General features: G+C 48.2%; 1 protein-coding gene across 1 annotated transcript in view; it reads right to left on the bottom strand.

The window, feature by feature from the left end:
* Positions 1 to 231: 231 nt before the first annotated feature.
* The window catches only part of ULK2 (unc-51 like autophagy activating kinase 2), a 69098-nt gene continuing 55019 nt past the window's right edge, over positions 232 to 14310 (bottom strand). The window contains exons 18-27 of the mRNA XM_080982840.1: positions 12798 to 13090; positions 11948 to 12162; positions 10506 to 10615; positions 9568 to 9720; positions 8769 to 8977; positions 7568 to 7746; positions 7119 to 7237; positions 6433 to 6590; positions 2550 to 2685; positions 232 to 2362 (exon numbers count right to left, since the gene is read on the bottom strand). Coding sequence (XP_080838966.1) covers positions 2295 to 2362; positions 2550 to 2685; positions 6433 to 6590; positions 7119 to 7237; positions 7568 to 7746; positions 8769 to 8977; positions 9568 to 9720; positions 10506 to 10615; positions 11948 to 12162; positions 12798 to 13090 — 1640 coding nt within the window. The 3' untranslated portion in view covers positions 232 to 2294. The remainder of the gene's footprint in view (positions 2363 to 2549; positions 2686 to 6432; positions 6591 to 7118; positions 7238 to 7567; positions 7747 to 8768; positions 8978 to 9567; positions 9721 to 10505; positions 10616 to 11947; positions 12163 to 12797; positions 13091 to 14310) is intronic.

Here is a 14310-nt window from a genome sequence, read left to right as displayed (position 1 = left end):
TTCTAAAGAACAATAATTTGTTCTCAAACTACTAATTTCAGGGTTGCCAGGGACAGAACTTCAGCCATCAAATGGGCCAGGGGAAACAGAACATATTTTAAGTTTCTTAATTCCAGTGGGTCTACTCTTGAGTAAAACATGACCACCACCCTATGTTCTTGACAGCACTGCACTGGGTTCGTTATGCTGGTGACTGCAAAATCTTTAAAGTGTCAAGCTGTACCATAAAAACACTTCTGAGTATCAGTTTATTTTTTTGTTTTGTTTTTAACCTTAATATACATTTATACAGGCCATAATAAAAATTATGCAACAGGATTTTGTTTTTGTTTTTCAGTTATTACGCTACGGGGAGTCAAGAATAAATGCATGCAGTTACAAAGAAGAGGTAGTAGAAACACAGTATTAAAGACCTAAAAATACAAATGTCGTATAAATTAAAAAGAAAAAAAAACCTTTCAAATTAACTGCTGGAATTTCTCATACAGATAAATAAGGTAAACAGTACATTACGTTGTCAAAGCAAAGAAAATAAAAACAAGGGCAGGGGGGAAAGGAGACCCACCCATACACACACATATACACGGTCATCAGTTCATGGAAACAGATGGTGTCTGAATGTCAACGACCTCCCTGCTGAGAAGGCCTGGCTAGTACAAAAATAAGGTTCCAAATGATTTCGTTCTGAAGAATGGGGTGTGTTCAAGTGTCCAAGTGATGATAATTTTCTTATTTTTTTAAAAAAAACAACAACAAGCCAACTCTCAAAATGAAGAGGGGTCATTTCCAGAGAAACTAAGTTGCCTAGATAACGAATTCACAAAAGCCACCCGGAGGCATGTCTGAAAATGGGGGGGAAGCAGCCGTAGGAAGTGTCAAAGTGTCCTCTAAAGCCACTCAGAAACCACCCCGATTTTTTAATGCTCTTCTGCTGTAAGGGGAGGGAAAGTCCATGCCACCACAACACGCAGAGCCCTAACACTGCGCGTGTCCGAGAACCCTTTATGCAGTTTTAAAGGAACAGACAAACTGCAGCACGCCTCTTCGGATATGAAAGGGGGGGCGGGACAGGATTAAGGGGATACCTACTGATAAATACAGGCAGTAACACACAAGTTCCACATGCTACAACAGAACTAAGCAACCAAACTTGTATAAATGGGAGGGGGAAGTGGGGAAGATCAGCAAGCCAGCGGGGGCTTCACAACGCCACCGAAATGCTCCGGAGTTGTGGCCAAGTCACTCAAGTATTAGACAAACGGGTATATAAAAAAAGGAAAAAGTCCTCCTGAAGACAGGTTATGTACAGCTTTGCCTGAAAGTCTCCTAAGACGCTACATTTGAAATTTCGGAAAGTGTTTTTTCTTTTCTTTTCTGGATGATTTCGGAATGGGCGGTGGTTTCCTCCCCCTCGAAAAGCATACAGTGAAATCGAATGGTTTCCTCTAACCTGCTCCAGCAAGTTTGTTGTGCCTTTTCTGCTTTAAAAAAAAAAAAAAAAGCGAAGAGTATAGTTTTTCTTTTAGTAAATTAGTGCAATATAAAGTATTTTGGGCCAGGATATTCAGGAAGAAGACAAAACCATCAAGCTTTTATATCCACGATAACTGCTCAAACTGGTTTCAGGGATTCCAAATGGATCTCCCTCAAAAGTAAAATAAAAAAAAGAAGACCCCACCCTCACCCAGGTCCATCATTTCTCCTCATCTTTTTCCAAAAGGTGCCGTTTCTTCTTATGCCTGATGGGCTTGAAGAAGTGCTATTTACAAGACACGAGCTCAGGTCCAAATCCAGCAACAGCCTCAAAAGCTTCACAAGACACAGGTTTGCAGTTAACACTGTTCTCAGCTTCCTCCCAGAGTCTGGTTCCAAAAAGAAAACTCTTCCAGCCCTGCTGCTCCCTGAGCAGGAAGAGCCTGTGATTCTGGACCTTGCCCAAAGACGGAAGTTCCATTCTTTGCCCCATCCTTTCATAAGAAATCATAATAATACGCCAATTTGCCGTCCCCAACCGAGGCTTTGTGGCAAGGTTCTGCTGGGAATGGAAAGACGAGCCTTTTGAACCTGGCTGCTCAGTGAAAGATAGGGTGGGGTGCGCAAGATTTAAGTCATAAGGCAAGTCTCCTCCGAGATAGTTCAGGGTTTCTTCCCCTCTGCGAATCAACCACATTTCTCCTTTCTCTTTGGTAGAAAACCCACAGAAATGTAAAAACCTGCCCTCCTGTTGCGACAGGGGCAAAGGGGGCGATTTGGCTGTAGCGGAACAATCTGCCAAGTGGTCCCGGGCGACTCGCCTACTGCTCGTAAACAGCCACTGCGCTGCAGCAAAGGGCCGAGAGTCTGCGTTCAATACTCGCTTTATCTGAAAGCAAAGGAGAACGTGTTAAAAAGAGGTGGACACAGGTGGACCTGCAAGAAGCACTTGTATTGAAACCTTAAGAGGGGATTCTTTGGGTTGCTGAGGCTCAGAGCAACATGGCTTGCCGCAGATTCTAGGAAAGGAGTCACACTTTGCGAGGGGGACGCCCCACACCGCCAAAGTGACTTACATTTGTTAATGTTTTCTATATCAACCGGGTCTTGGATGATCTTTGCCAGGCCTTCCAGCAACAGAGCCGCTTTGTGGTATCGGTATGCAATGTCTTCTGTCTGCTGAAACATCTCGTCCAGGGCGGCTGCCTGCACCTGAGATGGGATGAAGAGACCGGTCAAGCCCAGGGGCTAAGAAGAAGGGGGCACTCCAAGCAGTGACCTGCACGGAAGGCAACCTCCACCCAACGCAGAGACTGCCATCTGTCGAGTAGCAAAGGACGTGACTGAGGACCTGGTTTCTAATCCCTCTTCTGCCAAGGGCAACTTGGTGCCCCTTTGCCAATCTCTCAGCTTAGCCCATCTCACAGTAGCTGCCGAGATGATACAAGTGGGGAGGGGGCACACGCTTGACATCATTGGTAGAAAGTAAAAACATTAGAAATGTTAACCTCCAAGAAAAAAATCTGGGTGAGGGGAAAGAGCTTTTAATATTTCCCTCAATCTTTTTAAAAGGAAGAACTGGAACAGTGGGAAAACTTGTGTGGATTTTTATTTTCCAATGAGTGAACGCTCCTCCTCTTTGTTTGAAGCTCCTGCACATCTTTGGAAACCCCGGAACCTTTCTATTTTGCCCAAGACCATCAGGGAGTCTCTCCCTGAGCCTCCAACCATGTTACCCAGGGTACCATGACCAGAAAAGCTTCCCTGTCTCCCACAACGGGGACCGTGTGTGACAGCCCAGGGAATTAAAACTAATGACTGTTTAAGTCTGACGAAATATTAGCCAGACAACATGCAGAAATGGCACCTTGGGTTAACTTCTGAGACATACAAAGAAGACGTTAACAAATGGAAAAAAGAAAGCCCAGTTTAATTAATCCCGAGAGTGCCACCTAATTTGTTTGCGTGCCTCTTTCAATGGAAATGCAAGGGCCCCTCACTGCTTTTATGTTCCCCAGAAAGGCAAAGCCAAGGAAGGAGCCCACATGGACTTCCGGGGGAGGCGCCTCCAGCAATGGCAGAATTCCTCTGACCGGGAGGAATCTGCTCCGTGGAAATCTGGGTCTGGCCGCCACGGCGAAGGCGGAGACCCGTTAAAATCACAGGCAGGAGAAGCCTGTGAACGTGGGATTCGGCAGGCACCTTTTGCGCCTCCCCCACTCACGGGGAACCCCGGTTTTTGGGGCTCCGGAGCGACGTGGGGTGAGCGGCGCGGTGCATCGAATCGTCTGCTTCTTCCACGGAGCGAAGCCGCATAGCTGTTGCCGGAGAGCGCTGACCTTTTCCTGTGGACAATTTGACTTTAAAGGAATTACCCGTGAGTAGAGCTGAAACGGAAGAATTGGATCTCTAAAAGTTTAATTTGGTATCGTAACGGGGAGGTTCAAAACAGGAAGTCCGCCTTCCCTTTTTGTAAATAGACTGAGGCAACGAAGTTGCAAGCTGGAGTCCTGGAAGGTCTTTTGTAAAAGATCAAATTTCCAACGGTAAAGAACATTAAACCCCCTCTTGGAGGCAGGAGAAGAGAGGGGGAAGTTGCGGATTGAGTATGCCTGCGGGAGAGAGCGAAGAGGCTTAAAACACCGCCGCTCTGACCCTGGAAACAGGCTGCTAGTAAGACTGATTAATTTTTTTTTGAATGTTCATTGATAGCACTTAGAACGTTCATTGACAGCTAGCTAAATAAGAGAAATACATTGTTTCTACTGTTTCCGGTTGTTTTTAAAAAAGGAGGAAAGTAACTGAAAATTGAAACTAACTTCGGATTATTGAAACTGTGTTTAAAAGAGGACATATTGACCGATACAAATACAACCTGTTTTCCCCTAGTGGAAGCTTTTGAAATTGGTTACTTTATAGGAGCTGGGCTAGGGGAATTTCCAGCTGCAAGATAAAAAAAGTGTGAGACTTTGGAATTGACCTTGAATCTCTTAAGTGTTATGGCAAACGGAAAGGAAAAAACAGACGGGATGTCGACAGAGGAGGCCTTAGTGGCTGCATTATTGAAAATAAACGATTCGCTGGAATAACTGCATTAGAAAACAGATGCGATAAATGTGAAATTGGATGTTGCAAATATTGAAACTGATTTAATTGTCGAAAGTTTAAATAATTTGGGACAAAAGGTGAATACCAATTCAGAAACCACCCAGAAACTGATATAGGAATCTACTCTGATACGGCAAACTGCAGATGAAGTCAGGGGAAAAACCCTTGCTGCTGAATCTAAAGTAATACAACTGGAGAGGAGAGTCCCATCCATACAAAGACAACTTGATGAACATAAGCTGACATTCGTTATGATTGAACTTAAAGAAGAACGGATGAATTTGAGGACCAGAGCCCTATCTGAATTGGAAAAGGAAAGCCTGACAGAGTTTCAGGAGGCGACAGGACTAACATTGGTTGAGAAAGAGAGGTATTTGGGGGTTAGTATGACCGCCAAAAATGTGAATCTGCTTAAGGACAACTGTGAAGGATGTTGGATTGAAGAGAAGGGGGATTTGGAAATATGGACAAATCAGAAGTTGTTACTGTTGGGCCGAGTTATTGTGGTGGGGATGAGGGCTGCTGTGTTGCTGGGGATGTTGCTTTTGTTTCAAACATTTCAAGCTCTGGATGGGATGGAGGGTCTCAGGAGGTAGCAGAGGGATGCTCCTAGAGTTGTTTGGCAGGGCAGGAAGCCTCGAGTAAAGCTTAAGATATTGATGGATGCTAAAGAAGGAGGTGGACCTGCCCTGCCAGACCTTTAAACTTCGTTGTGAACCAACTGCCTTTTGCTGGTTGAGAGAAGGGTTGCTTCTTGAAAACATTGAAGTGTTGGACAATGGCAGACGAAGTTGATGGACTATAGGGAATTGGCGGAAATGACTGGCAAGATCCGAGACCAGGGTGAAGAGTCGGTGGAAGAAGATTGGAAAAAGTTTAAATACTATTTATAGAAATATTGTAAAATTAAGGAATGTTAGAAAAATGTTGGAATGAAATTACATGGCTTTAGTAGAAATGTCATAAGGAATTAAGTATAAATAGATTAATACAAAATTAAAGGAAAAGTATGGCAAGAATGTGTTAAGATAATTATAGAACAGAAAACAGAGTAAGATGGAAAGGAATTGCTGAAACAAATAATAGAAGTGGAATACAAAAAGGGAGGTGTGAGGAAGTCGTTGGAAATAAGCGAATGAGATATAAGATATTGAAAATGTTTGAGGTGTTTTTAAACTGTTTTTGTTTGTTTTTGCTTGATTTGTTAGTCCATGTAGCGTTTTTGTATTGTATTCGTATTGTTTTTTCTTTCTTTTCTTTTTCTTTTTGTTTGTAGTGTTGTGTTGGAAATTTTGAAAAAGTAATAAATATCATTTAAAAAAAACAAAAAAACAAGGCGGGAGCCCACACGTGGCTTTTGAACATGACTGTGGCAAGATTCTCAGTGAGTGCCAGAGGCTCACTTATTCAGAATCCTGTTTCCCATGATAGCTGGTGAGAGATTTGCTTGTGGATAAGGAGGCTGAGCCCTGGAGCTCTGAGGGGCAGACACAGGCAGGACCCCCACCCACCCACAAAAAAGCCCTTTTCTCCTGAAAGTCCTCCTATCTTTTACCTACAAGGGGATCAGATACAGGGGCCAAATGCAGCCCTCCAAGACACTCTTTATCTGGACCTGCCCTTTTGCCCCAGCCCTGCTTTGCATCCCCCTTCAGTGCTTTTACAAGGCTAGAAAGTGTCTGATCATGTCTCTCACTGGCCTGGGTGGAGGATAGAAGGGTGTGAGAGAGACAGCAAATGCAGAAACCAGCCTCCTGGACAAAGATGACATGTGTTCATTGCTCCACCCCCTTTTGCCTCTGGCTCCGCCCACCACCGCTGCATAGCCTTCTCCCCACCGACCCCCTTTACCATTTCCACAGCACAGCTGTAGATGAGCTTCTCGGCCGTGACGCTGTTGATTTCGTCGACGAACCTCTGCTTGTCCGAAAAGAACCGGTTCAGCTTTCCGGTCAGCTTCTTGCACATGGCAATGCAGAACTTGTACCTCTCATTCAGGTTTTTTACCACTGCAGGGAAGAAAGCAGCTGTGAAACAGGGAGGGGGGCACTGGCCTGCTCCTCTCACAGCCAGAAGGGCGTATGCTGCTGCCTTGGCCTTGCTGCCACCAATTCAAAGCCCCTGATGCCCTACAGACCTTGACAAGCTCCTGGGCCTGTCCACTGGGTCTGGGAAGCTTCCACTGCCACCTCTGGGTCCTAGCAGGTTGCCTTCTACTGAGCCAGAACAATGGTCCATTGAGCTCAGAACTGCCCACTCTGACTGGCACCAGCTCTCCAGAGTTTCAGGCAAGGATGCTTTCCTAGCCGTCCCTGGAGATGCCACTGGGGACGGAAGCGGGACTTTCTGCATGAAAGGCAGCAGATACTCGACCTGTGAAAAGTCCCAGGTTCTGTCCCTTGCAGTATCTCCAGGCAGGGCTGGGAATGTCCTCCCACCTGGGATCCTGGAGGGTCTGCTGCCGGTTGATTGCAGACCCCACTGAGCTGGACGGACCAAGGGCCTGGGCTCCGTGCCCTGGGGGCAGCCCCACACACCTTGCTTCACTGCGGTGGAGAGGTTCAGCTTCGCCGACTTGATCTGCGCTTTGGCTAGGTGCAAGGAGGACGCCAGCAACTGGGCAGCTTTCATGTACAGGACCAGCTGCTCGACTTGCCTGGAGAAGAGAGAAATGGGTGCCTTTTGTTAGGAGAGGAGCTGCCACTTTCCCAATCCCTTTGGGGGGGGGGGTTGTCCACAGCAAGCATTAAAAAGCAAGGGGGAGAATAGCAGCTCAGGCATTGGCCCATTGCCACATGCGGGGCGTGAAGAGAGAGCCTTGTGCAGCTCAGCCTCAGAAGAACTACCCCCCCCCTAAAAAAAAATACCCCACATTGCTCATTGGCAACACGGAAATGCCTTCTTGATGGTATAATGACTTGGGCACATTGGCACTGGGCAGCTCAAGAAAGACCAGCCTCCTGGGGTCTGGTGGGTAGGTACCTACCCCCAGTCTTTGCTCAGCTGGCTGATCTGATCCACTACCACACTCTCCTGGATCTGATAGACAGATACCGCCGAGGAGCAGAGCTCAGGGTTCCCGCTTCGGACAGCCGTCAGGTCCAGGACACACTCCGTGAAGGCCAGCATCAGGTTCAGGTGGCGCAGGGTGTCTGTGTGCTCCCTCTGCCAGGAGGGAAGAAGCAGAGAGAGCCCTGCTTAGCGTCAAGGAGTTAGCAGGCCACCACTGCCAAACAGCCCCTTCCCTAGAGTGCCACCCACAGCTATATGGAATTCTCCCCCTGGGAAGATCCCTCTCTCTTTCCAAAGTTTTAAGGTGGGTGCTGAAAACATTCCCGCCCCCAATTAGAAGGCATTTAATGGCAAGGGTTGTAAGCTTTAGTTCTTCTCTGACAAATAGTTACGTATTGGGGAAAATGTTACAGAACACACACACACCAGGCATGGGGAATCTACAGCCCTCCATCCCTGGCCACTGGTCATGCTGGCTGGGGCTGATGGGAGATGTAGTCCAACAAAGTCTAGAGGGCCACAGGCTCCCCCTGCCCCTTAGGGGTCATCACTGTTACAATCTCCTTCAAAAGCATAAATGAATTTTATCTGTCAATATTCAAAAATGCAACTCTGTCAAGATGCAAGATGTGCCCACTACCTGCACTTTCAATGCATTTTTGTTCCAACAGGCTTCTCCAGCTGGGTGAAAGGGGACTCTGCCAGGAGCGTCTACTTTGTATTCTTTCTTCTCTCTCTCTCTCTCTCTCTCTCTCTCTCTCTCTCTCTCTCTCGTGTGTGTGTGTGTGTGTGTGTGTGTTTTCAAATATTTCTTCCCCTCTCCATTTCTTTATTTTACATCACACTGAGACACTTGCATAGGTGATCAATAAAAGAACAACATAAAATATGCAGAGAAAAAAATGGGTTCTCCTGTGTATGTATGTGTGTGTGAATGGAAATATTGGGGAGTTGGAACTTAAATAGATGAAATACCTACTATCTTATAAAAACCTTAACTGCTTTAACAACGAACGTTTAATTTATTTAACAGGGATGGGACATCTGTGGTCTTCCAGCTGTAGCTGCAGCCCATCTCCAGTCATCCCTGACAGTTGACCTTGCAACATCTGGAGAAACCCTAGCCCCAATACACAGTAACATATACTCACTCTTAAGTTGCTGCTGTTCCTTACCTCCATCAAAGTCTCTTCCGGCAGTTCTGGGGCCTCAAAGGTGATAAACCCCTCTAAGCTTGGAGGTGAAGTGCCATAAGGCATGTACTTCAGGCACGGAGCCGCCTCTGCTCCGGGGGGAGAGGAGCCCATGTAAACACCAGGAGGGGAGCCCATGAGGACCCGGCCGCTGGTAGAACACAGAGACCCCCCAGAGCTGTTGGAGCCGACTGGAAAAGGTGGGGAGGGGAGAAAGAAACACACTTGTTTCAGCCCAAGTTCAAAGTTCTGAGTTTAAAGCCCCCTGCCCCTGGTGAAAATCAGCTGCAAATAAAGTAGGTGGTGCTGAGGTCCCTGCCAAAGCTCAGCATTATTCAGGGAACAGCAAACTATGAAACAAAATTACAGACATGTGGTTATAATGATTTTCACTCTCCACCCAACCACAAGTGTACTTTTTCTCAGAAGCCCTGGAGCAAATCAATGTGTAAGTAAGGATGCTTGAGGGTCTTCCTGTGATTCAGTCAAGGGAGGAGTATTGAAAGGGCTGAAGCACTTCTGCAGACAGACAGGAGGCTCCCCTATCTTTTGAGAGGGTTTTTGCCCTGGAATACTTAAAAAAAAAGGGGGGGTAGGGTCGCCAGAAAAAGCTCAACAACTTTGGCAAAAAAACAACCACTTTTTTTCCTGGATTTTCACCTTTTGAAATATGGCAACCTTATTTTGGGGTAACAGTCCGAGATCCCCAACCAACTTCTCCTGAACTCCCACCTCCCTGCACAATCTGGCCCCGGCAACAGGCAACATCCATGCCACTCACCAGATGTTGTCCGAGCTCTGAGGACCATGTGGGTGCAGGCTGGAGGGGTGGCGCTGTTCGGAGGGGACCCCACGGTAAACATCACGGCTCTCGAGCTCACGCCGGCTCCCATGGAGGGAGGAACTGCTGCGATGCCACAGGCCCCAGGTGGAGCTGGGGGGAGGAAGAGATGGCACGTTAGTCCTCATGAGGACATGCCCCCCCCACAATGTACAAGTAGAGCTAGAGCCAAACACGGCCACTGGGAAGGGGTATCTGCTGTCCCTCTTGCCACTTCCCTGGTTATCTCCCATTACAGATCCCTCCTCGAAACCCACTTTTTCCTGTGAGGTTTTTGGCTTAACCCAGGCAAGGCCAACGACCATCTGGTCGGGAGGCGGGGAGAGGAACAACTTTAATCTGGATCTGGCCACCCTATTAAAATTTGATTTTCACTCTTGGGGGGGGGGGGGGGAGGAAAACATTTGCAAGCGGAGGTCAATGGATAATCCATGCCTTCATGTTACTTATGTTTTTTATTCCTCCTGGCTATTAGTCATGCAGTGGCCATAAAGTTCGGGGGCAATTTGAATATAAAGCTTTTGTGGGCTGGAGGCCACTTGGGTGGATTTGTGGCACTGTCTTCAGCTGGCAGGGGTGTGTGTAAAACACACGATGAAAACAGCCCTATTAAAATGGGAGTCATGGGGAGAGTGATCACGGGAATGACCAAGTAAACAGCTGTGCCTTCAGAAGCCAGCAGAATGCCATCAAAGGTGGGGGCCTCTTGCATTCCAGGAGGGAGTGAATGTATGCATACCTATATGTACACTCAATATATATACTCACAGGCTTTTTATTCTCTCTCTCTCATGCATGCAGCTACTGAACAGGCATTCTTCCTCCATTTCTCCCTTGCCTTCCACCCTACCAAGAGCTCCAGCCACCAGCTGCCTTACCTGTATCCATTGGCCGCTCAGTGTTAAGGCTGTCTGTACTGCCCTGACAGAGCTGGCCTCCCAGAGCAGCTTTTGCTTGCTGATCTGACAGCTTGCCGGTGCTCACAGACCTAGGAAGAGAGCAATGCGCTTGGGAAATGGCAAAATCCAGCGGGCAAAGCCTGGGCTGGGCAAGGGTGTGTGTGACTTGCTTCATCCAGCCTGGGGGGTGGGGAGGGGGCAAGCAGAGCACAGCAGAGGAGGGGAAAGTGCTCTCAAAAGAGCTGTTTAAAGATCCACTTCAGGGGGGTGGAAAGACCTAGTGGAACTAGGGAGAAGAAAGAAAACCAACTGTACAACAGATCAAAATGAGGCTTGGGGTCGGTTTGTATTTTACACCCATCTTCATCTGGTAGGAGTTTGCAGGCAGGGAGAAACAAACATGGATTTGCAAGTGCAAAATGCAAAACAAGGGGGAACTTTTGAGTGCTGGAGGGGGAGAAGCCGCACCAGGAAATGAGGCTTCTATTTACACACATTGACACACCAGATCCACATGCTGTGGTCTAAACCACACACTGCAGAGATCGTGTTCCGCTGGGACCTTTTGCTGGGCAAGCCCAATGAAACAACCAGGTGCTTCCGTTCCATTTCCACAGTGGCTTCTGCGGGAGGAAGGGAGCTGCACTGAAAGCTTAACCCTAGTGCTCTGGGGTGGCGTAAGTTCAGTGCTTTGCCAAGGCCTCCCTTATAGAATCAGCAGAAGCAGAACTGTTTTGTCAGCTGAGGAAATAGGACCCACTCTGCCTCATTTGTATATGCCACAAACAGGCAAGAGGAGAGCAAGAACAGGTGAAAGGGGCCTGCTGCGTTCCTTGGTAAAGGTAAGATGTGAAATGGGTGATTTTTTCTTCTGCTCCACAGCTCTACCTCTACAGTGATCCTTGGCATGGGTTTTGGGGCATGAAGGGGCTTGAAGAGCCCCCTTGTTTCTGCAGGCAATGGATTTTTTTAAATTAAAAAACTTATTTACTTGGAAACCCACACTGTTGTATAAAAATAGCACAAGGAGGTATATGGGATAACCCCCCCCCCCGTCATTTCACTAGGAACAATTTTAAAATGTCAAACGCTTAAGTAAAATCTGGTTGGGCAAATAATCTCCAGTTTGAAAAGGCCTGCCTGGATAAGGCAGGTTTGTTTTTTTACCCATCCTAAACGGAGCAGGGACAGCTCCTGGCAAGCCTCTTCTACCAACAAGGATTTCAGGGACTGCCACAGTGAACGCTCGACCTGTGGAAAAGGCCAGCCAAAAGTTTGGGGCAAGTGGGACCACCAAAAGTGACTGGGGTGCAGCATAAGGGGGTGGGGGACGGAGGTTAAGGCACTCTGGGGCCAAGTTGGTTAGGGCACAGCGTTTGGGGAGGGAGGGTGGAGGCTGCGGCTGCGGCTGCGGCTGCTACCTGCCAAACAGAGTCTTGCCGCGGTGATGCTGCTGCTGCTGTTCCGCTGCCTGCCTGTCGCTTCCCTGTGTCGAATGGAAGTGGGGGAACGTTCTCGCCTCGCCCACATCCTTTGCCTGCTGCAGTAGTGGGGCGTCCGATGGTCCCTGGCGGCTGACCAGGCCCACCAAGTTGGAGGAGGCTTGAGTTTTTGGGATCTTGAAAGGAGCGGTTGTCTAGAAGGGCAAATAAAATAGAAGTGAGTCTCACAGGGTTTCATTCCCATCTGGCTTTATCATTTTGAGGCAGCTGAGGCTTAAGAAGATCAGCAGCAGCCTCCCTCTCTTCCTGGAGTCACACCCCACCCCCAACTGCCATTCAAGTCTCTGGTTTCAAGCCAGGGATGGGGGAAATGGCGGCCCATCAGACGTTAACTCCAACTGCCAGTGGTAACGACAGCTAGTTGAGAGCAGCGGGACTTCAGTTTCCTCAACTCCCACCCCAAATCTGCTCTGGAGGGTCCTCCAGCACCCTGGAGCTGGTTTTGAGGTGCCAGGAGAGGAGGTTCCATTGTTCAAAGCCCCTTGCGCCAGCGAAGCTGCATTGCATACAGCCCTTGCGAGTCCAACAATGAGTTGGCTATGGCCTAAAAAACAGATGAGTCAACAACAGATGTCAATTTAAGCGCAGTTAAGCAAAGGCGCCAGGGGATCTCGTGCAAGCAGAGGCTGAGGGGGGGAGATAAACTAATTCCCTAGAGACACCACATGATCCTTAACCTGCTCCCAATTTCTCTAAGAGGGAGTCAGCATTTCTACGCTGGTCCAGAGCCTACCAATCTTGTCCCTGTGGAAGAGGTCCCAACACCCACCTTTGTGGGAGAGCCAATGATTGTAGGCAGGGGCGTTTTGAAGAGCCAGTCTGAGCTCCGGGGCGACGATCCTGCGTGCTTCGTGGGTGACGTCCCCAGGCTGACCGGCCGGGCTGGCTGTGGAGAGTGGCTGTAGCTGTAGCCCGTGTAGGATGGGCAGACAGGGTCCGAGTGCTGCTTCCGGAGCTTCTGCTTGTTCTGGTAAATGTCCGTCAGGGTCGCTGGGCTGTTCTGTAGACGGGCACCCACCATCAGGAGGGACTGCGGAGACTGGGACTGCGGTGCCAGGGAGCCTGGGGGAAGAGGAAGAAGTGGGAAAAGGCCATCTGGGTGGGATTCAAAGCTCCCAGTAGAGTCTTCCCTCTGAAGAGATGAAGGCAAGAGGAAATACTTCTTCACCCAGCCCTGGATGCATAATCAAGCCAGAGGCCCATCTACATCAGATGCCCCAGTGGGAAGCCCACAAGCAAGGCAGAAACTTTCTCCCCACTTGTGATCCTCAACAACTGACATTCAGACAAAGGTAACCATTTTTTTTTGGGGGGGGGGAGCATAGATCAGTCAAAGAGCACACCTGCCTTGCACACAGAAAGCCTAAAGGGGTCAACCAGGTTTGCCACCCACATAGCTACAATTCCCAGCACTCTTAAAAAATATACTTCCCTGAAAGGATCCTGGGAACTGTGTGTTCTATATGTATGGTTTGAATGTGATTTTGCATGGCGTTCAACTGGGCATTACTCAGAACAGACCCACTGAAATTAATGAACAGGACTGAGTTAGGTCCATTAACTTCAACAGGTCTACTTTGAGTAAAACACTGTGCCAGTGTATTGTACCCCTGAAAATTGCTCGCCCTCAGAACACTCCCACGAGGCATGCTGTCACCACTATCCTAAAGAGGTAAAGTTGAGCCCACTGCCTCCAATTTAAAGCACATTTACATCACTTTAACTGCTATGGGTTCCCTCCTTACAACTGCCAGCACCTTTAACAAAAAAATCTTTTGGGAGAAGCCATGTGCTTCCAACGTATGGAGCAGATGTCATTTTGGGTGGTATTCAACTACCCACTGAAATTATCGAGCATGACTAAGCTACACCCACTGATTTCAAGGGGTCGACTCTGAGCAGAACTTAGTTGAAGGCCACCCTTTGCTTTATGGCCTCTCACAATGATAGATACTGCGCTCTTTGTTGTACCCAGAGTCCAAAATTTCTTTAAAAAGTCATGGCTCCCAAGCAAAGATTCACCACTGTCCATCAACCCAAAGGCCTTATGCGCATGTGGAGAGCGGGGGAGATCCACTTGGGTTGAGTGGATGGAAAGCTTTCCCTTTGTCATCAGAAGTCACAAAGGACTGAAAGCCTGGGAAAGGGGGTGGGGAGGAGGAAGCTTACAATCCAGCGCTTTCATAATCCACTAGAGGGGGGGGGGAGAGAGAGAGAGAGAGAGAGAGAGAGGGAACAGAGCCTACAGTAGAACATCAAAGCTGGGGGGGGAACTGAGGACG

Source organism: Podarcis pityusensis, assembly GCF_964106645.2.
Source record: "Podarcis pityusensis genome assembly, chromosome: 15".
NCBI lineage: Eukaryota > Metazoa > Chordata > Lepidosauria > Squamata > Lacertidae > Podarcis > Podarcis pityusensis.
The sequence above is the reverse complement of the archived record's forward strand: the minus strand, read 5'-3'. Positions and strand labels throughout refer to the sequence as shown.